The sequence below is a fragment of the Ambystoma mexicanum genome, chromosome 12, assembly GCF_040938575.1.
Source record: "Ambystoma mexicanum isolate Mex_15411 chromosome 12, UKY_AmexF1_1, whole genome shotgun sequence".
Classification (NCBI taxonomy): domain Eukaryota; kingdom Metazoa; phylum Chordata; class Amphibia; order Caudata; family Ambystomatidae; genus Ambystoma; species Ambystoma mexicanum.
In genome coordinates this window covers 1,209,552,508-1,209,579,008 of record NC_090936.1, presented here as the reverse complement: position 1 = coordinate 1,209,579,008, position 26,501 = coordinate 1,209,552,508, and the positions used below count along the sequence as shown (strand labels likewise).

The 26,501-nt window shown below is 45.6% G+C and overlaps 1 protein-coding gene across 4 annotated transcripts in view; it reads right to left on the bottom strand.

The window, feature by feature from the left end:
• The window catches only part of RPAP3 (RNA polymerase II associated protein 3), a 280,511-nt gene that overhangs the window by 23,850 nt on the left and 230,160 nt on the right, over nucleotides 1-26,501 (bottom strand). For all 4 annotated transcript variants that reach the window (XM_069629862.1, XM_069629864.1, XM_069629863.1 and 1 more), the window contains exons 14-15: nucleotides 17,863-18,064; nucleotides 12,585-12,682 (exon numbers count right to left, since the gene is read on the bottom strand). In XM_069629862.1, the coding sequence (XP_069485963.1) occupies nucleotides 12,585-12,682; nucleotides 17,863-18,064 (300 nt within the window). The remainder of the gene's footprint in view (nucleotides 1-12,584; nucleotides 12,683-17,862; nucleotides 18,065-26,501) is intronic.

The following is a 26,501-nucleotide window of genomic DNA, read 5'->3' as shown; positions in this document are numbered from 1 at the left end:
AAATTCTATGTCCTCGTCCTCAATTTCCCCTATCATGGTTAGATGTGCATGTGCCTGCCTTCGTTTTTGCTGCGCCGACAGAGCACAGCACCGGTTGCAACATGGTTTCATCAGTTGCATGAGTTGATAATTGCTGGGTGTCTTCAATGAGGCAGGCAGCAATTAGTGTAGTATCTGTGGGAGCACCATTCATTTCAACTTCACTTACTACATCCTTATGTCCCATGAGGTGGTTAACTGATGTTTCTTGACTTGCACTACAGATTTGTTTGCCTGTTGTGTTTCCAGCAGGGGTTACGATGTGTTCAATGGGTGGGGCAGATTCAATATTACACTTAGTGTGGGGAGCTACACTCTCAGTAGTAAACAGTCTAATATCTGCTGACACACAAGCCGAGCATTTAGAAGTTGAGCGCCCAGCACGTGGGAAAAGACTTGTTAGGCGACTCTGAAGAAGAACTTTACCATTTCCATTCTCTCGAGATGGTACATCAATTTTCGCCCTTATTATCGAGATAGGTGGCATATTACTAGTCAAAGTATATTGTTTCATCAAAAAAGGAAGAAGAAAAGAACAGAAAAGGAAAAAAAAAGAAAAAAAAACGGTTGACTAAAACAACCCTAATCGGACTCAAACTTACTTTCACTTGATTAGCGTGAACACAGTTTAAAAAACAACTCCCACGCTCCCAACGCTAACTCGCTAGCCAGCGAGACAGCAGCCAACACACGTTCCAAAGCACTTCTCAAATGCGCACACGCAAATGTGCAAGCACTGTGCTTTTGGTTAGCTCCGGGAAAGTGGGCGTGTAACACGCTAAAAAACAAACAGAAAAGAGTATATAATTAAGACTGCCGCAACAGCTGACAATGGCCAGTAGCAGCCTGTAGGCCAATAACAGGCTCAATGCTGTGTATGCGTACCAAACCAATCAGCTTGCTGCAAATGTCCACGTAACGTCACGAGAACAGCAAAGCCTTGTCTCGCGCTCAGTAGCACAATATGCGGTCCTGGAAAATCCTGGGCAGCAGCGAGACAGCAGCCAAAACACTTTCCAAAGCACTTCTCAAATGCGCATGACATTTTTTTTTATACAGGCATTATTGAAGCGATCGGCATGACAATGCACTGGGAAAACGCTTGTGCACTTTTGGTGACTTGCATCTATTGTACTTTTTTTTCATGAGTTAACCTACACCCTGCACAACCGATTGAAAATTATCTGGCCTTTTACCCAAATTTCCACAGAAAGGGTGCTCTGTAATGCACCATTGTAACCCATTATTCAAAACATTTTCCCATGGGAAAGGGAAGAATCCCCCTGAATCTCTCAAACCCATTTTTGTTAGTTCGGGCCACCTCGCTATTCTCTGTCATAATTGCATACTTGTGGCAAGTATCTACACCTTCCAATAAAACAACTCACCAGCCACCACGGGTGGCTGCTATATTTGGGGACCAAGCAATGCCCCCTTCTTTGTACACTAGGTGAAACATTAGGTTTGATTAAAAAGCATATTTACTTCTTTGACTTGGAGTAGTGCATGCCGCTGCAGCAGCGGCATAATCAGCATGGACATTGCACACACATGGTGGCCCGAGCAGGCCCGGGGTGTGGCGTGCCCTGTACTTTAAGGAACTTGGGCAGTTGGGGGTCCCTCAGCATGGCTTGCAGAGGGGCCCCCAAATTGTGTGCTATGCCACGGATTGGGCTTTGCTCACCTTGAATGGATTAAAGTGGGATGTGAATGGTTGAGAGGAGCCGCAAACTCCAACAGGACCCTGCTCTGGTGCAACACTGTTTAAGAAAATAAACACTGGACATGGGAGTCTCAGAAGTGAGAGAGCCATGGAGTGACCCACCCTCCCCACTCAGACTCCTTCCTGGAAAAGGCTTTTTGAAATCTACATTCACGGTTGAGGGATGGGGGGGGTCATTGAATAACGCACCTCGCAAATGGAGCTCTGAAAATCGTAGATGCATTGAGCCCCACACTTGAGGTAAGTGCAGCCCCCATCCACACACCACACCCCGTTAAAAAAGATTGAAGAGTCCTGTATCAAAGACTAGGACATTAAGGTGTTATGTTCGGCTCTGGGTTGTGGGAAACAGCGTGTGGTTCCTTGTCACAACTTAAAAATAAATGCACACGAGACAGATGGCCTCAGCTTACACCCGCACACAAGCTTACACTTCTATTGTTGTGGTAGCTGACTCAGATACATTTATAACCTGGGAATTTTGTTGCTACTAAATCCTGGTAAATTATTTAATTTTCAGGTCTTGTTCATCTAACATTTTGCTCCTGGGTAAACAGACAGCGCACGCCTCTCCAGGTCAGTGCTTTTTTGGCTTGTTTACATCGATGCCACAGAAAACGAGTACTTCTGTGCCCATTGATCAATAGATGTTTCATGTCCACGTTAGAGATTTTGGTTAACCTATTACAAGTACTGCATTATGTATATTTTACATATAGGCTCCACGTCAAATCTGGAAAAGGACATTCCCCAAATATGCGATTGTGGACAAATCACGCCTCCCTATGTGCCTGGGTTCTTCTATCTGGTTGAAATGAGAGCGCCTGGAAACACAGGTGTTGGACGCATCTGAAGGTCGTGTGCCATCACTTCCCATGATCTTATTTGAGACGGGGCCAAATGACATCACTTCCTGTGATGTCCGAGGTCAAGGGCCGTGTGATGTCACTTCAGCTACCCCCGGCATTTTGTTGAAAGGACGTCCCTACTGCCACAGGAATCCAGATGTAATCCACAAATGTATTTAGATCACATGTGAGGTATGAGGAATCCAATAAAATGGTTTACTTAATGTGTCTTTCTTGGAAGGTGAAAGGAAAGCGGCAACATGTTATGGGTTATTTATTATTCTTAACATACTTGGCAGAGCAAAACGAACGTGCTTATGGTTCTGCTTATTAGTCTACGCTTCATGTGTAGCACATCACTTCATGGCTCTGCACACCACTATCAACAGCAGACATTCAGGTTGCAGAATAGGATCACACAATATGCACAAAAAGGTCCAGGAGCCCCTCTACTGAGAACAAACACGGCCAAATAACCTGTTCTATGGGAAGGTGTCTGCTCAGGAGGGTCTGCAACCACGTTTTAGCTCACTCTACCTTTTAAAACTCCACCTAACTGATGAGGCCCGACTAGGCCGAAACACATGTCTGGGGTTGCTGTTGGTACTCTTGTTCAGACGAGAATTGCCTAGCATTTCGGTGCTGGACTGCCCTTGTGGCCGGGACAAAGACTGATATGCAAATGGATATTTCTTCTCTGTGAAAGGTACAGTGAGCTAAAACATGGTTGTAGACCCTCCCGAGTGGGAACCTACCCAGAGAACAGGCTATTTGGCCGTGTTCGTTCTCGATAGAGGGCCTCATGACCTTTTTGTGTATGATCAGACAATAGCCATTCTGTGTGATGGCCTTCCATATCTACTCCTCTGGCTACTCCAGGCTGAAAGCCATAATGGGTGGAATCAGCCTGAAAACCTGAACGTTCCCTCGAAGGAAAATCTGGTTCTATGCCCGCTGAACAACAGGAACAGGATCAGAGTTGTGAAGGGTCAGGAATGAAACAGACGCATATTAAATATGTTTTTGGCTAAAGACCTTTATTGATAAAATAAAAGGGGTTGGGCAAAGGCCTCGCCGTCCCTGCGCTAGAGGTATTTCCCTACCTAAACTCAAAACTAAAGATCGGTCAGTGTCAGAATGCCCAGAACAAAACGGTCCTGTGTCCAAAGTACTATGCTGACCCTCACCTTCTAGGGAAATAAATCTTAAGGTGAAAAGAATAACATCTTTTGTCTTCAGTGTTTCAAAACTGTTCAAAAAGAAATTGATAACTCCAACATAAAGTCTCTGAAGGATATTGCTCCTTAATGAAGAGTGTCTCCCTTCCCCTGGATGCTTCTTCACAATTTCTTGATAATAGTTCTCTTCTTCTCTTGTTCAACAACAAAGCCACATATATAAAATCTTTGGCCTTTAGGTTGTCAGGCAGGCAGTTGGTGAGCAGGTGCAAGTGGATATAAGTCACCTGGCGTAAGCACCACCCACCTTATTAGCCCTGCCTCTACCTTTCTGCTCTTATCTCTTAGATCAAGGGCGTCTCTCGCCCAGGCGTCCGGAGAAAAGGGCCGGCGGAGAAAAGGGCCGGCGGAGAAAAGGGCCGGCGGAGAAAAGGGCCGGTGTATGTGATGGTTGGCTTCAACTTGATTCAGCCAAACGAAGAGCTGTAGCCCACTCCCATCAGCAGTTTGCCATTTTATCTGGTGATATTGTTTTAAATGTCCCGGGACAGGAGTATGGGCACAACAACTAGAGCATTGCCTGTGCGCAGGGCTTCCTCTGCTCTGCATGCCTCAATTCCTCTTCCCAGTGTTAAGGTGTTGCTGGGAATAGTAGTTCCCATTTACCAACTTGAACGAAAGCATGGGAGGAACGGTTTGAACATGTCCCATGGGCGAATCAATGTTTGAAGGGTGTTATGAAGAACTGCTTGAGGGAAATTCAGCATTCTCCTTTGAGGAGCAGAGAAATAGTCACAATATGCCATTTGGGTTTTATGTATGGGTGATTCATCCTGCAAAGTGAAGGGGGTTACCATGTCTCATCCGTAGACACCACCACTTTCTCCTGGAGGCTGTTTCCTCCCATGTTATCCTCCTTCATATAGCCACCCCCAGGGTCAGGATTAGGTAGTGGGTCCCGTCCCCTGGCCACATTGGAGGAGGTCACCCCTGGGAAAACAGTGATGACTGCATCGGATTCATCACAGAGTGCTGATCTTCTTAAGATCAACGTCAGTGATTGGGGAGACCTCTGGAACATGGGCTTGAGGCTAAACTCTCGAATTACCTCAATGATCCAGGCACAGTTTTTTCCAGGTGAAATTCCATCCTTTTCACTGACTTGGGCCACATGGCAATGGCTACCATGACTAAGGTAATGGACTTTAACCATACTTGCTGGCATACCAGGTACAAACATTAAACACAGTCCAAAATGGGTCTCGAACAACTATTGTCAGGCACAAAACAGGTAAACCAGAAGGGGACCAGCTTAGGACAATCTACTGTCAGAATATTTGAAGATCCTGTGTGGAATAATATGCTCCGACGACAGTATCTTTTTTTTTATTTTTTATTTAAAATGCATTTGGTTTATTTCTTAAACCTTACATTTGTGCAACATATTGGTGCAATTTAAGAATAATATGAATAAAAACGGAAAAAAGAAAATCTCTGAACGAAAATAGCATAGTCTTTAAAACACTTATTTATAGTTTACAGCAGTGATGTACTTCCAAAAGTGGACGATTGTGGACACCATTTTTCTGTTTCCCATTAAAATATAGCTCCACTGTGCCTCAATGTCCAATGGGATGATTGCTGACTCGTATCTTTTACTGTATGTGAGCCTTTTCTGATTCAGAGCTTCACATTCCATTATTATATGTTTGATGGTTTCTTCAGTGACTTTGCAGAATCTGCAGTTAGTACTGTTCGAGGCGTTCAGAGTCCATATGCCTAAGATTTGTCGTGTCGGAAGGATGTTTAACCTAAATCTTAGGAAGGCGTCGCGTATTTGGCGATCTGGGAATAGGTTGAGCTAATGGGGCAGTTGGTTTATTGCTCTTGCTTCTCCGTCGCATTTAAGATTTAGCTTGTATTCATCTTTCTTTTTTTCTGTCTCAATCCAGTCTAGTCTAGCCAGATGCTTTTTGGCTTGAGGCCTTTTTATCAGCATGTCGAGTGATATGTTTTTTTCCGAGCATATGAGCTCTGCGGCTTCTGTCCATCTTGTCAGTACAGAGTTGGGTGGTGTTGATGGCGATGCTCTAAATATATCAAGTGTTGCGATGTTGTCTTCGTTATTCAGTTTCCTGTATGTGTCAAGGATTTTCCACGTGATTATGGATTGCAAAGATTGAAGGCCGAGCTCGTAGCGTATATGTGGCATGGGGGTTGATTGTGGTAGAGATAGAATTTTCCGCCAGTAGATGGCTTCAAGTTGGATCCATATAGATTGATCCATGTTAATCAGGCATTCCCACCTGTATGTCAAGATTGCTGTTACTTTTTGCTTGTAAAAAGCTAAGGCAGGTTTGATCGAGAACTTACCAAATTTCCGGTGGATGATTAAACCCTGTCTGGCCAGCGATTTGACTTTTGATTTTAAGTAGAGTGCCCAAGGAATTTCGCTCGTTGATTGATTTATCCAAATTCCTACATACTTGTATGTGGTGACTTGTTCTTCAATTTACCTTGGGCTTTCTGTATTAAAGTCATGACTTTTTTTTTTAATATTTATGGTGAGTTCGTTGTAATCCATGTATTCGATCATTTTGTTTAGTGCAATCTGAAGACCGCGTGGCATTTTTGCAAGGAGAATAATGTCATCAGCATAGATCAGACATTGAACCACACTGTTGTTAAGTTTCGGGGGGTTGATGTTAGGGGAGTTGGTGCTTTCCTCGTAGTCAGATGTAAACAGGTTAAATAGGGCAGCAGCCAACGGGCAGCCTTGTTTGAGCCGGTGCCATGTTCCGATGTTGTTGCTTACGATCCCATCTGCTGTCATTCTCACCTGGATCTTGGTGTTCGAATATAGGAGTTTTATAGGTGCCAGCATGTCGCTAGGGCATCCCCACAGCTCAATTTTTTTCCACAGGAGGTCCCTGTTGATTGTGTCGAAGGAGAGTCTTAGGTCTACGTATGCAACATACACTTGGGTGTTCGTCTTGTCCGTTTCGTGTTTTAGCATGTTCAAAATTAATAGGCTTATACTTGTGCCAATTCTTCTCAAAAATCCCGTTTTTTCGAGTTGCTTGGTGGTAGGTCAGTTTTGACCATGCGTTTAATTTTGTTAGGTGGTGGTTTGCGAATACTTTCCCAGAGGATCTAGTAATGGCAAAGGTCGGTAATTCATCGGATCTTTGGTGGATCCCTGTTTGTATATGGGGATTATTGTTGCCAACTGCCAGAATGTAGGTATCCTTTTGGTGCTGTTGATTAGGTCGATGATTGCACCGCGGTATTCGGCCCATTGTTTAGGATCCTTTTTGAGAATTGCATTTGATAGCCCATCAGGGCCAGGGGCCCGTGATGCATTTAGGTTCTGGATCGCATTTTCAAGATCTTTTACTTCATATACAACTTCCCATGTGTTTTCCTTTTGGGTGATGGTTTTTCCTTGGATTGCAGGCCTTTCTTTATATAACTCGGTGAAGTATCTGGTCCATTCTTGTTCAGTAACATCGACTATCATTGCTTCTTGTTTGTTAGTATTCGAGTTTAGCAGGTCCCACAGACGTCGGGTGTTGTTGTTTCTGAGAATAGACATGTTTTCTGCATTCTCTTGTTCTTGTATCATTTTTGCATTTTTTAACCAATTTTAGAATTTTTGCTTGGCTCTATGTATTTTTATTTTTTTGGTTAAACTCGTTTCGTATTTTGCTCTTCTAACTTCTCTTCGCGTTTCTTTTTTTTTTTGCAGCAATCGAGTCATTATAGGTGTACTGATGCCTCGGGTGTTGAAGGTCTTTCCGGACGGTTGTCAGTTTGAACTGATTCAGCAGCCATCCGTAGCTTATTTTGCTGTTGTCTTTTAAATCAGCGTTCTTGAGTGTTTCCATCAAGGTTTTTAGTTTGTGGTGGGCGATTTTGAGTCGGTTCATTCTGGAGTTTACCGTTATTGGAGGGATGTGTATTCTCCTTGGGGAAGTGCTGCTTGAGTCCCACGAGCGCTTCAGGATGTAATGGTCGCTTAGGATCCTGGATATGTTTTCTACTTCCATGATGGCTGCTGAAATTCTTTTCGTGACATAAAAATAGTCTATTATGGATTGCTTGTTTCCACATGACCAGGATGGAGTGGGGGTCAATGTGTCTGTTTATTGCATCCAGGCGGATGAAGTTCGTATTGTCTAGTTCAGCTGACCATCTTCTTGCACGGGGTTCGAGTCTATGTTCTTCTAGCTTTTTTCCTTTCGAGTCGTAAATATGGAAATTAAAGTCGCCACATAAGATGTGGTCTATACCTTCATATTTCTGTGTGTTGATGTCAATTATGGAAAGGATTGTGTCTATTGTCTGCTCGTCTTCGTGTTTCTTTGGGTTCCAATAAACGTTGGTAATGCTAAAGGTATTTGGAGGGGTTCCCTACATCATTTGTGGTTTGTTCCAGTTCCTGTGATATTCGTTTTTTGAGTATTGTGTTTTGTGCGTAGGAGTCTAGGTTTGTGTATTCGATGACCTCATAGGAAAGGTCGTGTCTGATTAAGGTGATGAGACCGGCTGAAGGTCTACCTGCCTTTCCTGCAATTGCGGGATTTGTCTGTGTGAGGTATCCTTCGCAGATTGGAGGAACAGTGAGCCAGGTCTCTTGTAAGCATATTATGCTGGCATTATTCAAACCTGCATGTGCTTTGTGGAACAAATGTGAGTGACCACGTGTGTTCCATGAACAACATGTCACGAGCTGATTAATATCTGAATTTCATTATTATAGTGAAGTTTTGTCGTTGTAATCATTGGTGCTATTTGTTGAGTCGAGCTTTCTCCAGAAGGGGGTTTTGTCAATACTTCTCCTGTTGCCTGCTCTTCTCGGTCTATGCTGATGTGTATCAGGGTTGTAGAAGCTGATGTCACTTTCATTGGAGCTCTTGTTGTGCTGGTCCCAGAGCTTGGTGTATTCTAGGTCTTCGGTGCTGCTAATTTCTGAATACATTTGGCTGTTTCCTAGAACGTGCTCATGGTGTAGGTTTTCATATTGCTGAGCAAAGCATTCTACTATTGATAAATTGAAACCAAGGTATTTTATGTCTTTCTTGGATGAAGAAATTTTCCTCAGAGTTTTTTTCTGTGTGACAATGTATCAAAATGTCGTCCAGACTTTTGTCGTTGATGAATTCAATTGTTTTCAAATCTTTCGTGGTGATCGTCTTTAAATTTGGGATGGCTTGAAATAGGCAAAGGGTGTTAGTCCTGTTCATGATCAGTTTTACATCACGATTTGTTGTCCTTTCTAGTCTTAATATATAGTGATGGATCTTGTGAAGTGGGTCAACAAATTGAGGATATTTTAGTGGCTTGTTTGTTCCATCTGGCTAGATTTCTTTGGTTTGGGATGCATCTGGTCCTCTAGATTCAAGGTTTGGTCCGAGTTCGCTGACTCTGAGGGCGTAGAGGTTGAAGAGTTATTTGACGAAGTTAGATTGCCATCGGAGATCTCCTCACATGATATCTCTGCAGTTATCATCGCGCTTTCATGGGTCTCTTCATAGCAGTCCAGTATTATCATTGATGATGTGTTGATTTGGTCTCCTTGTTCAGTTGGTTTCTCAGGATTTTCGTTCTCTTTAGGTTCAATTTCTTGTTCAGAGTAGGTTGAAAAGTTCATCAACGATTCTGTGTTTCCTTCGTCACTGTCCTCTTTTCCAGTGAATGGGATTGAGTTGTTGGTTTGTTGAATCTCTTCTGATGCTTTCTTTGAATGTCCTTGCAGATTAGATTGCACTGGTATGCTCGTTTTAGATCTGTCTATTTTTGTTTCTTGACGCTGGTTTTGTATAGCTTTTTTATTTTCGTTTACACTGTTCATTAGATTTTTCAGAAATGCTTTTGAGCCATTTTGACGCTTTTTTGTTAAGGTCTTTTTGTTTTTTTCTTTTATTTTAGGTGCTTCACTTGGATTTTGTTGTTCAAAGATGCTGTAATTTTGCGTCCCCTTTTTTGGCTTTCCTATGGGGGTGTCTGTTTTAGGATTTTGGTCAGACGCTTCAGAGGACAGGATTTTGGCAGCATCACGTGGGGGGTGAGTCTGGAGTTAGGTCAATTAGTAGAATATCGCAGTCAATGTTCTTATTCTCCATTTCAGAAACCTTTTGATTTATCACTGTGTACTTCTTTTTTTGGTTTATAGTTTGCGTCCCATTATTAGTGTTTTTTGCCTCCTTGGGTTCTGTTTGTGTATTCAAGCTTTTTGTCGCTGTTATGGCGATAAGAGCTTCGATTAGTGCGGCTTTATCCGATCTGTCTTGTCTTGCTATTTCAGCAAGTCGTTGTTGCCAGTTGTAGCTGATCTCTGCTTCTTTATTCAGAAGTTCTTGGATTTTTGCTATTATCACTTCGAGAGTCTTTTGTTTGGCGTATATTGAGGCCAGTAAGGTCGTGTGCTCTTTCACAGTCTGCATGTTTGATTCATGGAGCTTTATGTATAGGATCATGGTTTGGGTCGTCACCTCCATCAACATGTTTTGGAGGTCGACCATGGAGGTCGCTATAGACTCTTGGGGAGCTGTCAAAGTTGTTGCGCAAGTGCACTTTCTCTGTTCATTCGTTGGATCCATTTTCTCTGGGCACATTGATTGGTTTTTGTTGACCATAGGATTTCTAGATCTAGGGTTCATCTCGGTTCTGCTTGTCAGAGGGAGTGTTTGGTTTGTTGTTCTTTTAAGCTTTCTATTTGTGTCCTGTAATTCCATTAAAGCCTCAATTTCAGTCAGATTGAGTGATAATCGCTCCATCCGTTTAGCATTGATGGGGAATGTATTTGTGGCTTTCTGTTCAGGGGTCCTTATGCTTTCATAATGATTCTTCCATTGAGTCTTTGCGTGCATTGCTCTCTCTTTTTGTGAGTATAGGCTGAGAATGGATGATCGATCCTTTCCTCTCGCTTCATACTCGCCACTGGTTCCTGACTATCCTGGTTCTTCTTTAAATTCACTTAATGTGGTAGATGGATATGTCGATTGGAACTGCACTCCCGTCGAGGCAGAGGAGTAGTTCTTGGGTATGGTTTGCTGTATATCTTTCAATGTGGTTTGTTTGGTTTTCTCTTCTGTAAAATTGGTCACAGTGTTAGATTCTATCAAGCAGTGCTTCCTTTTGTCTTTTGCGGTGGGTTGTGTCTCAAAGCTGATTTCTTTGTTTCCGTGGTGAGGATTAATGCTGTCTTGCTTTGAGGCTGTCGGAGCATCTAGCGTGTTTGTTTCTGCATCACTGTGACATGTTTGACTGTCTACATTAGATATGTCGCAGTCCACCTGTCTGTAGGAGTTTAGTAGGCTGCCTGCATCCTTGGCTGAGATAGGAATGCGGGTTGATATGCGCATTTCCTCCATGATTTTTGTTTGCATCCTAGTATTGGGGTGTATATTCAGTGCAACTTGCTCTTTCACTTCTGCCATACTGATTTGTTTATTTTATTTTGTGAGTGTTATTTTGTTCGTGTCTTTTGTATGACTTTGGTCTTTGGTATCAACTAATCCCGGATACAGATACAAGCCCAGGGGGGGGGGGGCGGGTCAAGGGTGTTTGTTGCCGAGGCTGCCGGTGCCGCTCCTCCACACCAACGGGTGCGGCAGGCTGGGCAGGGCGGCGTCAAAGGACTGGTCGGGCTACTTCGCCTGATTGAGTGTGACGCAGTAGAGCGGGTTTCGGAGGTCTGGGGCCGACGCCGGTCGCGCCGACCTCTTCACCAGCAAACAAACGTTCAGGAGGGACCAGGAAGACAGGCAGTTGTCATGGACAGGTGGTGAGATTCAATTGTGCTGAGAGAGAGAAAAAAAAAAGAAGAAGAAAAAGCTGGGGTGTCAGACAGCTTATGCACCAAGTGCTGGGGCTCAAGGCGAATGGGTCAAAGGACAAAGGCCCGCAGCTATCAATCTGTGTTTCGCAATTCTGCATGCAGACTTGTCAGATCAAAAGAGCAGGGGGTGCTCGAGGCGTGAGGGTCAAAGGACAGAGTCCCGCAGTCCCCCACACGCTATCCCCACAAGCAGGCAGTTCCTGGGATATATACTTCGTGAGTTATTAAGGATGGGGTTCCAGTCGTCTTTTAGTCTTAGATATCAGTTCTGCCAGCTATCAATGTTTGTTAGACCCGGTGCAGGTTAGAAGGAAAAGCACCGTTACAGGTGTGTTTCTTACCTGGAGCTTTCTGCTTTCCGCGAGTCCCGCGGACTCCCGCAGACTCCACACTTGTCCTCCACACTCCGCGGCCCCCTCTGCGGTCTGTTGTAGGTTTAGTAGAGGCAATAGGCTCCTCCTCAATAGAGCTAGAAAGAATACTGTGGCCAGCTCACAACAGTATCTCGTTGATGATCTAATCCGATTTAATGATGCCCAGCACCATGTGTAACAGCAGAGGGGATAAGGATTTTCAACCACTGCACAGAAGCTGTAAAATTGCCCCAAGCAAGAGATATGCAGTGCCTCGGTGCTCGAGGAAATTCACAAAACACTAACTGGCAGAAACAACCATGCCACAGAACTCACTGAATGTAAATAAGGCGGTCTGGCTGTTTTGCTGGATGCACCAAGAAGCAATTGAAGTTGGGACAGTTTACATTTCTGAAAGCCCTGTTCTTTATGCATAAATGTCACTTAAAGATCTTGTGCAAAATCTGTGTCCTTCAGCGTTACCTAAAACTTTCAAAAAGACTAGATTTAGCATTTACCCTGAACTGTTATGCATAGTCCTATTGTAATAGCGACACATCATGACATTTAGAAACAGATGGTTAATGAAGCTCTACTTACCCAAGATAGAATTCTTGTAAAACCTTTAAAATCTGGTTAAACACATCTGGGTCCAAGGATTTCTGGAACAATTTAGGGTAGAATGATGGCTCGATTTGCTTAAAAAAATAAATAGAAAAGGGTAGATTGTTATTAAATAAGTACAAAGAAATCCCAACGTTCATAAGTGGGCTATTTTACCATACAAGAAACAGTCTGCCTTGAAGGTAGGTCTTGATAGCTGCAAGAGAACATTTAGAAAAGTCATAGTTGTTAGACGATTACCTAGGTGACTTACCCTATGCATGGGTCCCTACTTGCTGCCAGAAAGCGTGTTAAGAAGGTGGAACAGGAGTGTGAGTTGAGTGTGTGAGCGTGCTAGTGCTCCAGTTGGCTGGCATACCCTTTTTTAAATGCTACTGCTGGGAAGGATAGGCTTGGCCAGTGATAGAATACCAATTGCTCAAGAAGGAGCCATCTGGTGCCTTCCATTAGCTTCTCCCCTCCACCCACCTTCCTATTACATGCACTTGGCTGGACTGAAACAAGAGGCAGACTATGGGGTGCTGTAAGGCACTATACCGTGGACTTCTACCAAAAGACCCCTGGAGGCTTCATGTAGCTTCTAAACTCCTAGAGATCCAAAACTCCAAAAGTTACCCACATTTTCGAGCTATCAAGTTGCATTATAGTGGGAAAGGACGACCATAACTCCAGCGCTTTTCATGTATTTTTCTTGCTTCAGTTGGAGTGAGCAAATCTGTGGTGGTCATGTTGCTGGCGCGAGCTGAGCGCCATGGCTAATGGTGAACCCCTTCAAGAGGGTTGGCGGCGCTCTGCTGGGCGCGACCCAGGTTTTCATGTTGGTGCTCCCCCGACGAGCAGGGGAGCACCTAGAGCACTGCCACCCCCCAGGTGGCCAAGAATCACCGCCGGCCCTGGGAGCTTCTAATTACTGGCACTCCCCATAGCTGGGGCACGCCCAATGTTTTCCAGCCATCCTGGGCTGTTTTAAAGAAAGGGACCAGCCCTTCATGGACCAGGGGGCCCACTGAGACCTGGGCCACACCTGGGGGACATGGCCCAGGTGAGAGAAGGCTCTGGAGCTCCCCCCTCTATTGGTGAGTGCTGGGCTGCATCTGCCACACGCAGCATCTCTAAAGACTTTAGGGGTCCCCACACACCCAATGCTGCTGTTGCTGCCATGAAGGTCAACACCAAAAAGCACAGGAAGAAAGAAGATCAAGAGAGCCGCAGAGACCTTGAGACAGCCCAGGCCAGGTTGTCTTGCAAATAAGGTCTTTCCAAATAGTTTTTAATACAGTGCATTGTATAGACTGTACATATTTTTGAAAGATTCATTATGTAATATATAAAGGACTCTTTTTATATGTTTTTTGTTAGACACACAGCTGCTAGGAGTAATTTATGTTGGGTCCTGTGTTTGGCCCTTCTATACAAAAACTTTTAAGACACCTGCTGGTGTACTGGAAAAGTATATAGAATGATTACTGTCGAGAAAAAATAGATGTTGAGGAGACCGGAATCAATGATGAAGAACGACTAGAATACCCCATGTGAATAGCCCCGTCCAGAACAAGCCAAACCCAATACTGCAAATAGTGACCAAAGCAAAGCGCCATGACTGGGCTACATAAAGTGAGGCAGAGTTAGTGTGATAACCAGGGGATGTCGGGCACCTGCCAAGTTGGGAACCTTGTTGACCTCAAACGGATGCATCCAGGTTTCCTGCTAAACTGGAACACAATGTCAGGTATTCGTGAAATGGCAATGGCAGCTTTGGGAGTGGAATTTCTTAAATTATTGTCTGTGCCTTGTACCTCTTATCCAGGGTCGGTCCTATCCTACATTTCTCAGGGAATGAGCTTTGACAAATTAACCAGCAATGAGTGAGTACACTAACTTTTCCCTCTGAGATTTCTTTTCAAGTGTGATAAGTGTGTATGTATGTGTGCATGAATGCATCTGATTTATGAAACAGAAGACTAGCTTCAAATCGACAGAGAGCTGTAGATAGGGGGGTGCACCTAGTGTGCTACAGGTAACAGAGGAGCTGGAATGGGCAGGGGGAGGAGGAATGTGAGGGAACACCAAAGTGGGGAGGAGGAGAAGTAAGGTTGAGAGCAGCCATCAGCGAGATGATTGAAGAGCAGTGTATTCAAGTCCTTCCTCAAGATTAATATGAGGCGCTCCGTAGTCTCACCTGCATTGGTGACCTATTCCACAGAAAGGGTGCGCAGCAGGAAAGGGCATGCTTTCGAGTTTATTCCCTCCCTCTTGCAGTTCTTTTTTTTACCAGCCTGGTGATGTTGTGGCTTCTGGTGGCCTTGGTCCAGTGGAGATGGCGAGTTTCTCAGCCAGGTAGAGGGGCCTTTCGGTTGCGACTGCTTTATAGATTATGCAGGCCGTTTTAAACATGATACATGACATTTAAATCACCAGTCCTGCAGCAATCAGATTTAGCAACAAGACATTATTTCCAGATAATCATCCAGAGAGGATTCAAGGGGGCATCCAGGAACCCCCACTTCAACATCAATGTGTGAGTGTGAATGAAGGCCCGAGTGTCGAAGCTGCAGCCCTCAGAAGCGCTGGATCCACAGCCCATTATAGCCACAGTACTCCAAAAGGCTGATAAGGCAATGCCACAGGGCTCTGGTCCTACATGGCTTGGCTTGAAACAGCTGGAGAGGCAATAATGTCATCATGCGTCCTGCCACTGGATTTAATGCAACGCAGGGGACCATCAAGCCGGGAAGTCTCTGGAGACACAGGACACAATTTGATTGCAAATTCTAGACGAGCAGCATGGCTTACCAAAGAGACGAATGACTGTGAGAAGTGGGAGGCCATGCCTCGAGTGTCCTGATCACCCCTGAAGGATTGGGGTCACTGCTGGTATGACTTTGGCTAGTTCAGGGTAGAGCCCACTGAGTGAACTGCCTGTAAAACCAGTTGGAGGCTTCTGCGCGGATGAGCTGGGCTGTCAGAAGAGGTGCTCTGTTGGAATATGGAAATGGGCCTCCATTGCACCACTTCAATGGACAATGGTATGTGGGCCAGGAGGCCAGTAGGAGAACTCATCATATTCAGGGCGTCCTCTGTGAAATTACTACCCTCTTTGATGGCTTCTGAAGCTCAGGAGGAGTGCACTGGCCCGCACTGAGGGTGCCCACATGCCCAATTTGAATAATGTGTTGCCAACTTTTGTCAGCGCTAACTATAACATCTTCAGGCAGCGGTTGACAGGGACACAGAATGTGCTGCACTTGTGAATTCAGAAAACTGGGCATATTTTGCCAGTTTGTCACTGCCGATTGGCTGCAGGTACACAAGGACCTTCCTGTTAGAGTGACAACCTGCCCAAGCCTTGGAGTGTACCTTGGAATGTTATAGACTGAAGAAGGTGTATGCTATTTTCAGGAGGCCTTTCTGCGACTTTGATGGTCAACACAATGTAAAAACGAGAAGGCAATTTTGACACATGACTCTAAAAACTACTCTACTCGACCAAAGAAGTTACATATGAAGCAAAAAAGAGTGGCATGGCTACTCTGAGGTGGCACTAAACAGGATTCTGTGTTTCTTTGTTTCGTATGAGAATATAATTGCATACATGTAGAAGAGTATGTAGGCCTGTAACAAACCGTATTGAGCCATTAATAGATTAAAGGCAATAACCAGCAGCACTTGATCAACCAAGTCAAAAGGAAACGTGCAAGTTATTGTAATGCGCATTGGGTGCAAAGGCAAATGTACCAAACCATACTGGCAGTTTTTATTTTGCTGCATCCAAAACAGAGACCGAGCCTATAAGCAACTTTCTGGGGGTAAATGGCATGACAGCGCAGAACAGTGAGTGAGTTGGTAGTCGGAACAGGGCTGCAAGCGACATCATAGCTAACGAGCATGAAAAGTGAGTGGTCCGTGATGCAACAGGCAATGCGAGGAGAAAGTGCCCACCTACAGTATTAAGTCATCGTTGTTCACTACATTCAATTCTACCACCTTAACAGCATCCATAAACCTGCTATACAGCTTGGTGATTAAAAGGCTCACGGGAGAACTATACACAGCAGGTGTCAAAAAGTCCACTAGCCACTAGCCATTGGCTAGTGAAAATTGACTCCCGATAAGTAAATGCTGTGCTGTTTGCATGCAGGAAGAGTGCCTCACTTGTGACTTGTACCTTTACATTTTCCCCCCCTAATATAAAAAAAAACATCTGGTCTCCTACGCACCGCCCATAGAATTAAGGCGGCTACCGGTGGCCAATTCACTTGAATCTTTTGGTGCCAGTTGTATACAGACATTCTTCATATTTATCAATATCAGACCTAGCACCATCACATTACATAGATACAATCATACGTTTCAATACAAGCCAAAGGGATTCTCCTCTGGACCCACCCCTTCCCCACCAACTTCTTGCAAAATCTTTCCCATGGCCCAACAGAACATTCAAGAAATACCTGATTTACGGTGCCATCCGCCAATAGCCCCAAGACGTTGCCTCCACTTTCTCTGCATATCAACATTCCCCTCATTACTCATGCTTCTTCCGGCTCCTACCCATTACCCCCAGAGCGTTGGAACCATGGAGGAAGCTGTTCTTGCAGTATATACAGCAACTCTGTTCATACAGACAGAGCTGTTGCAGAGCGCCGCCACATCTCTCCGAGAACTGTGGAGTGGAGTGTAGTTGTGGCCCAGTTTCACTGAACGGGGTGTATCTTGCTCGCTCCCGCTTTTGTGCGACTGTGGCAGCGGGATGCCCTGCAATAGCTCAGTGGCGCTATTTAACATCTGCGCTCTGGCTTGCTTCGCACAGCTGTTGCGCTCAGGTGTGGAACAGCAGCAGCACGCGCACCATGTTCATGCTTCTTTGATGCTCTGAAAGGGCAGTGGGCAGGAGTGTGGGAGAGGTGGAAGGTATCTGCTGTGTAGTCCTTTGTATGCTGCTGTGACGTCACAACACAAGCAAATCTAATATGTTGTACATTGCTGTGACATCAAAATCAGCAAAAGTAAATGTTATTTGCTGTAGTGACTACGCTGTACTCCTAGTCCAGAATCCCTCTTCCTCCATACTCTTGGATATGAGGTGCTAACTGTATAGAGGAAGGAGGACGGGATGCAGGCATACAAGGACTTTAGTTGGCATCACTGATTTCGTCAAAGATATAGGCAGCCATTATTGAGGCTACGGAGGGACCAATGCATTCAAATCAATTACCTTTTCTTAAATTGCACATCAGCACCCGACGGGAGGTTTTACCTTCAGGTACATGTATAATACATCAGGAATGTCTTTTAATCTTCTGAAATCAGATTCGAGTTGGAATGAGTTTGCCGGGACGGCGGGGACCTCAGAGATGGGCACAGTACATGCCGATGGCCGCAAGGTGTTTCCGGTTTCTCTTTCCATGCTAAGAGCCTGCGACACAGCTTGGAAATGGTCACCCTCACAGGTCTTTGGCCTGCAAAAAAGTAGTTAACATGAATTGTGTGCATTTCACCTTTCTCAATACAATTCCTTGGGTGCACAAAATAAACTCGCACTCACAAACATTTGCACAATCACACAATTGAGAAACAGGACCACCGACTTGACTTTCCAACATTTAGGCAAGCACAGCAAACGGGCCCGACAAAAGTATTTCCACAGAGAAATAGATGGGTCGTCATATTGCGGGGTCATGTCAGAAAAAAGAATAAGCCATCAAAACACAGCTAAAAGTGAACTCAAAGTACAGTGCTTTCTCATCAAATGAGCATTTCTTGTAAAGGATTACTTGTGGAATTGGTCAGGTAAGCACGATCTGCATGCCTGAGCGACCCCATTTTTGCGTAGTTTAAAACGAAAATAGTTTTTTGCTGGTAGTAATTGTATTTGCCTCGCCTGGAGATTCACTGCGTGTTCGGTGCCTGGCTTCTTTCCCGCGCCCCCTGCTCGCTGGCTTCCCTCTGTCCCCAACCCCCGTTCGTCCCCTCCTCTGATCGGCTAAATTCCCATCGCAGCCCCTTCAGATAAGGACCTGAGGAAAAGGGCAGCTCCTACAGAAGCAGCTCCAGATCGTATCTGCAGGTGTCTGACGACTGCTGGCTTCTTGCTTCCCCGGCTGTCAGCAGCCGACAAGTTAGGCAAAAGTCACCACTGTTCCTCATTAAACTACCCCACCATTCACATTTGTCTATAACCTTTACATTATAATTATTTCTCAACGCTTAGCACTCCGCTCAAATACATCCATAGTTGCTTGTTAGACATCTCTCAAAGAGACACTAATCACTGTGTGCTCTCAGCAACTGCTGCACTTTGCAATTTTGAAACATAGGCTTTTTCCCCACTATCCAGGAAAACTCGAATCTAGGTGCGTTCTCATTGTATACTAGGAAACCTACGTTTTTTTCCCAGCCACTATCCAGGCACTCAAATCTAGGTGTGTTCTCATTGTATGCTATGCTTTGAAACCTAGACCGTTTTCTACCTATCCAGGAAACTCGAATCCAAGTGTATTTTTCATTAACTGCTGTACTTGGACACTCCTTTTTAGAGATATCCAGATGCCCCACACAAGAAGCCTAGAACCTCATCTAGTCTGGGAATTTCCGCCTTACTCACCCTAAAATAAAGATAATCTAGCTGTATGGCAAGCACTCCCCAGTCACCCTGCCCCTGCCAACCTTCCCACCTCTATCCGATAACCACCCCACATATCAGGCCACCAACTAACACTTGGATAGTTCAATCAATATAAGCAATCGTGATCTTGTTGTTTGTCTCATCATAAAAAGCCCGCAAAATTGATCTCCTCATTAAGTCCTTTTGGTGCCAATGTCCCCAACCTGTCTATCCAGAAAGACTCTCTTTGATCTAGTCTTCTCTGAATGTTTCTCGTGTGGTTCTCTTCTCTTTATTGTTTCCAAAACCTGGAATTTGATCTGTGACAATGTCGCATGAGAAGAAACATAATCTGTCAAAGTCTTTCTGGACAGACAAGTTGGGGACATTGGCACCAAAAGGACTTAATGAGGAGATCCATTTTGCGTGATTTTTATGATGAGACAAACAACAAGATCATGATTGCTTATATAACTATCCAAGTGTTAGTCATCTGCAAGAGATATAGGGCTATGTATGAAATGAATATTATGAAGATGCTCTGCCTTGTTGACACATTGTTAATTCTGAAAATGTCATAGCTAAAAAGTGAACATGTATAGGTCCACCATTGGAGTAGCCATAATTTGTGATAGGCTCCACTATGGTATAGATTTAGCATCCTGAAGTTGGGAATTAGCTGGGTCCTATCTCTTAACTTGGATAGACATTTTCAATAATTAGCCCGATGCAGTTATTCACATAGGAATCTTGTTACTGTTTGATGAACTCAGATTGAGATTATTTTTGACCACTTGTTCTTGAAGAACAATAATTAGATGTGTTTGTTTATGACTATGGTAGCAGCTAGTTACCACTGACAATGTACACTAGCTTGTGGATATAATAGTCGGATACTGGGACCACACGTACAATGCTTTGAGCACCCAGATGACAGCACGCTTTGTGCGCTTCCGTGGATGTTGACAGAGTTACTCATGAGCATGTAACACACAGATAGACACTGGATAGTATTGATACAGGATTGTCAGCTCTGCAATGCAGAGTAGTATTGGGAGCACTTTCACTGCACCCGCAACACTGCTAGCAGATGCAAGGTGTACACGTGAGACATAATATGGAGAACAGTCACGTTGATGTACATTATTACCAACAAACAAGTGATCTGCATGCTTGCAGTCCCCATTTGATTCATGGGGGAATAACGGGCAGACTTGCCTGCGATAATCACATAATGGAGTTTACAGTTATTACAATAACTTGCACGTGCACATACAGTTGTTACCAAAGTATGAGATATCTGTATGCCTATAGTCCCACTTGATAGGAAAGGGGAATCATGGGGAGAGGACCCTGCGTAAAGGTATTGCTTCTTGGTGTTGATTGTACTTCAAAGCCATCACTGTTTTGAATATGTGTAGGCGAGCAGGTTGTCATGGCGACCTCCCGTCCCATCCTACGGTTTCCATGGGAGGGTGGGACGCGAGGCGCAACTCGTACAGCTGCTCGTAGCCTACGGGCGGCGCCTTTTGGGTCGCCATGATGACGAATAAAGCCAGGAAGCCGTGCGGATTCCCGCGTAGGGGTTTGCAGTGCTGGCGAAGGAGTGAAACGAGCAAGAGGTGAGTGTGCTAGCTTACTGGGGCTTGGGTTTTTGTCATACAAACGGACATGAGGCATTAGCTTTGACTCATTAATACATATGTTACAGGCAGCTCGCCCGTTAGCAGATTCCCAAGGGGAGATCACGAGTTAAGCCCCCGCACGGAGACCCAGCCCTGAAGATGGTGCTAGGCAACGAAATGCATTGGCACAATGGTGTTTTTCAACACACCAATGGGTCTTTCTTTGCCTCAACAACCGTGTGAATAAACACGCCTTTTTGAAATCTTTATTTGAATTGAATACAACTATTATCATTTTTTCGATCTACTGTTTAGAAGAGTTTCTTCTTTGAGAACTATTAAAGAAAAAGGATATTTATTGATCATACAGTGGGAAATACGATGTTGAAGCAGTGGAACTAATGAATACAGCTCAGTTTGAGCAATTTTTTTTTTAATAACATTTTATTGAAAGTTTTGAACATTCATACAACATACCAACTGTTTCTCCCCACCCTCCGTCTCCCTTTGCCGGGTCGATCGTCGATCTGTTCGTCTCTTGCCACTCTGTACATCATCTGTCCAGCAATAAGGTCTTTGCCATGTCCATGTTGTGCTCCTGTGCTTCCCGCTCTCCCATCCCTCAGAGCGATCTCAGGTCACACTTTCTTCCTATTATCCCCAGATTTTTGTGGCCTTTGCCGGGCATCCAGGTGCTGTATAAGTTCTTTCGCCGCGCAGATGTCCATTTCGTTGGACCACTGAGCCACTGTCGGACACTTCGGGGCTCCCCATTTCTGCGCAATGTCACGTTTTATCAGGCCCATTGCTGTGGAGAGAAGAATGCCCTCCCATTTGTTTGAGATGTTCTCATCTGGGGCCCCCAGTAACATTATTGCGGGTCGCAGTTCTATCGTGCGGCCCAGTGCTCTTGCCAAAACTTGTAAGCATTGTGTCCAGAATGTCTTGATTTTAGGGCAGTCCCAAAGGAGATGGATGAAGGTGCCCTCTTCCCCTCGGCATTTTAAAGAGTTTGGATCCGTTGCCCTTCCCCAACCAAAAAGGGCCACTCGGGGGTAGTATACCGTATGTAGTATCTTTAGCTGTACCACTCTTATTCTGGAGTCTATAGAGATTTCACGTGGATGCATGAGAACCTGGATCCAGTCCTCAGGCTCAATGTCCCCGACATCCCGTTCCCATCTAGATTTGAGGCTGGTCAGTTCTGGGGTGGCGAATGCGTTAATAGCTTTGCATAGGGTGGTGGTCACCTTGGTGGGGATATGTTGTGGAACTAAATTGCGTTCCAGGAGTGTGTAGTCTGGGGCGTCAGCAAGTGCTTGCCTGTGGCCACTAAGTGCGTGTGATAATTGTGTGTAATGGTAGTGTTCTGCTGCCGAAATACCATATTCCTGCTGGAGCATTTCAAACGAAAGAATAGAGCCCTCTGTTAAGATATTTCCTATCGTGGTTATTCCGGCCCTCACCCACCAGGTCCAGGCGGGCAGCTTCCCCACTTCCGTCAGCATGTGGTTATTCCATAGTGGTTGTGCCATGGTAATCTTGTTCCCCCAGCCTATGTGCTTGTGTGCCTGCCGCCAGACGATTGCGATGTGAGAGGACATTGTCTGAGCGGGGGGTCTGGATAGCCGTTGATACATCATTTCCAGTGGTGGGGTATCTTGCCTGAAGGGTAGTTCTGCTCTGATGTGTGGTAGGTCACGGTCCCCATGGAGGAGGTTGTTGACAATGTTTAGTTGACTGACCCAGTAGTAGGACTTCAGGTGTGGGACACCAATACCCCCCTCCCAGATCGATCGCTGCAGCGTGGTCAGCGCGATTCAAGGTTGCCCCCCCTTCCACATCAATTCCCTGAGGGGGCGTTCCACCCGGCCAAATTCCGAGTTTGGTATGGCCAGTGGGGCGTTCTGCAGTACGTAGAGGAACACTCATCATTATTTGATAGTCCTCTTTTTTTAAGCCTTTCAGAACACCAATAAACTCGGTTCAATATTTTAATTTGGCGAGATCTCTCCCCCAAATTTACCGAACATAAAAGTACATTCCTGCAAATAATTTGCCAATTCTCAGGAGTAATAACAAAATCAATCCTCCTACTCCCTTCTTCTCATAATTTGTCATTTCCTTGTAACAATCAATCTATATATTCTGCTAGCCAGCCCTGCTTCGCCTTCTTTTGGTCTAGCCAGAAAAATATCCACATCCAAAGTAGTTGTCCAATCAACCACCCCTACCAACTTCCTTAAACGCCTATAGGCAGAATCCGACAAAGCCCTGAAACCCACCGCTCTCTCATCTCATTCGCCGTCATCCATCGCCCATCCTTACCAAGATCACCAATCTTTCTTATGCCACCAGAGGAGTACCAATGATGTGCGATTGGCTCTGGCTTACAATTTCTGGGGTGCTAGGGAGGTACTCTGTGTCAAGCCACAAACATGTTCATTGTAATGATTGTCCCCACAACCCGATCTATTTCTGGAGAGAATCCATCACCCGTAGTTTAGTGCCACCCTGAGGTTTACTATCAAAAAGGATTAATACAGCGGTTACAATTTCCTAAGCGTAATTTCATTTCAAAAGGTTTATTGTGACAAAACAAAGCGCCTGTTTTAATTAACTGCAGTTCAGTTCTGAAGGCACTACAAGAGGCATAATCTGTACAAAGTGATACTGTGGAAATGGCAGTATCTATATGTCACTTCTCGTTTACCGTGGGTTTTCATTTTACTAATGTATTGCATGACTTTCATGTTTCCCAAATGTATTTTCCACGGCATAGGACTGTATATCACTGCACTGTTTATGCCAGCTGTTTATTTCTGTCAAGTGCTTGCATGTTCCCCAACATTGCCTGATCACTATATTTTGTACCTTCATAATCCCTATAGTTGCTTGTTTCTGGCACAAGGGACATTGCTCACCTGGGGACTCCACGCACAGCTAGTAACACCGTCATCACGTTCCTCCCAAAGGCCTGGCTGACTCCTCTGTCGGAAAACCTGTTCTGCAGCTTCCTTGAGGCAGAAACCAGCCCCAGTGTAATCTGCTGCCTTGGGCTCCCCTTCCATGAGACCCTCCTGAAGTCACCGAGCTAGCTAATGATGGGAACCTACATTCCCCACTCAACAAATAGCACGCCCTTTGGTCCCAACTTCCCTGCACAGTATAGTTTAATCTCTCCACGCCCTACAATTTATATCCCCTCTGGTCTCAAAGTGTGTGTCCCACTCTGCATCCCATCTCCCCTGGAAGCGACCCTGGCAACACTTTCACAAACAAACACTTGCCTGGGTGAGAGGCTGGCCTTGCAACGGGTGGGAAAAACAGCCTTATATAAGCCTGTGGAGAGAGGACTGGGGGTCTTCCTTTTTTGGCTGCTGGGGGTGTGCGCTGACTGTGGGGGGTTGAGGGCAGAGAGGCCTCCTATCTAAGGTACCCTTGTCCCCAGTCTACCCTTCATTTTCTCCCTCTTCCCCAAACTGTTCTATTTATCCTCTCTGCCATGCTTCCTCCTATTCTGTGTCTGTCTCCCTGTGTCTCCGTGTCTCCCTGTGTCTCTGCCTCCGTCTCTGCCTCCGTCCCCCTGTGTCTCTGCCTCCGTCCCCCTGTGTCTCTGCCTCCGTCCCCCTGTGTCTCTGCCTCCGTCCCCCTGTGTCTCCCTGTGTCTCTGCCTCCGTCTCCCTGTGTCTCTGCCTCCGCCTCCGTGTGTCTCTGCCTCCACCTCCCTGTGTCTCTGCCTCCATCTCCCTGTGTCTCTGCCTCCGTCTCCCTGTGTCTCTGCCTCCGTCTCCCTGTGTCTCCCTGTGTCTCTGTCTCAGTCTCCCTGTGTCTCCCTGCGTCTCCGTTTCCCTGCGTCTCCGTTTCCCTGCGTCTCCGCCTCCGTCTCCCTCCGCCTCCCTGCGTCTCTGCCTCCGTCTCCCTGCGTCTCTGCCTCCCTGTGTCTCCGTCTCCCTGTGCCCCGCTGCACCTGCCCCCACTCTCTCTCCTTTTCCACCTCACCATCTCTACCAGACTCTCCTCTCCAACCCTTCCCTTTCTCCCTTGGTCTCCCTTTCCCCCTATTTCCGAGGGCACTCCCCAGGCCCGGGTTGCATGCCAGTGGGTGTGCCTAGCTAGTCCAGTGCATCCAGTATGTCCTGCTGGCAATGTATTTACTCATCTTCCTGTAATAAATCTGTTCCTGGTTTCTACAAAGGTTTTGGTGCCTTCATTGTGTTCCCACTTTTCAGTGCAGCCTGCCTGTTATTGCCAGAGGGTGGACCCAGTTGTCTGCGTACACAATGCACCCCACCAGGTCTGTTGACTCCCTGGTCCAAAACTGTGGCTCTGACTGGGGTCCCCCACATGGCCTTCCCCATTTTGGCCTGCCACCCACTTCCACAGTTTTCTGGTGCCGGTGACTCGGATCCAGAAGCAGGTCTAGGTCCCTGATCACCCGAATAACACCGTAATGCCTGCACCTTCTCGGAGTAAACTCATTCCTGTTCTGCAGCCTGCACTCCTCATCTGTCCATTTTCCCTCTGTCCATTTTAACTCTTTTACTATCTACAGACCAGTCCCTGAGAAAAGGTGCACCTGCCCTCCATGCTGCCTGCTGTACCAGTGTCTAGCAGCCAGCCTGTCGTTTCCAATAAGGTATGAACTGAAGTATCAGTCACACACATTGACAGCTTGTAGCTTGAGGGGAGGGCTACTTGTCTCTAAGGGGGGTGGTAACATTGAGGGGTAGGTCAGTGTACCCATCAAGTCAACCCAGGTCCCACTCCCACAGTGTCAAGGCGCTGATGCGTTGCCACTGTCAGGGGCGTATCTGCACACCCACACAACATCACACAATTGTACTGGCAAATTGTAAGGTGTACCTTTCCAGATAATCTACCCAACTAGTCACAGCATCCACTTCTCAGCCCTTAATTTGATCTGGTGTTCGGTTTTAACCTGGAGGGTTCCTCAGCTGAGGGAAGTCACCTACACTGTAACAAACTCACTTTCTAGGCCTAAACTGGAGGGTGAACAAGGGTAGCTGTGGCTCAATGTTTACCTTAGGGACTGGTCCACCAAGAGCCTCGTTTTAGAGTTCACTAAATGTTGCTTAATTCAGTTTACTAGTGTGCCTGAATCTGGGTACAAAGAGTGGTGAGGTGGCATCCTAATAGTAAGTCCTGTAGATACCTTTGTGGAGTGTTCCCTGATATCCTTCAGTTTGCTTGTCTGGAGCCCTCACCCAGGGGTGAGGTGACATCTTTATGGTAAGTCCACCCGTAGATAGCGCTCTGAGGTATACAGCTGGCACCCTTAATTTTGCTTGTCTGGGTGGCTGGAGCCCTCACCCCACCAAAGCGTCTAATTCAGTTTACTAGCACCAGAGTCACCTAGTCTGTTTCAAACTCATCTCCTAGACTCTCACTAGGGGTGAACAAGGCTAGTAGAGGGCCCAACCTCTCCCACTTACCCATGTTTATAGTGTACATACCCTGGTCATGAGAGCTAAGTACTTCTTTAGGACTACAACTCTTTTGTGCAGAGTGCCAGACCTCCCTTCTTGCTTGAATCCGAGTAGTTTTCCAGGGACGCCTGGCAATTGTATTTAACACTCCTTTTGGAAGTGGACCAGCAGCTTGGCATTACCGTGACCCCTGTCCTGCAACAGTATATCATCCAAC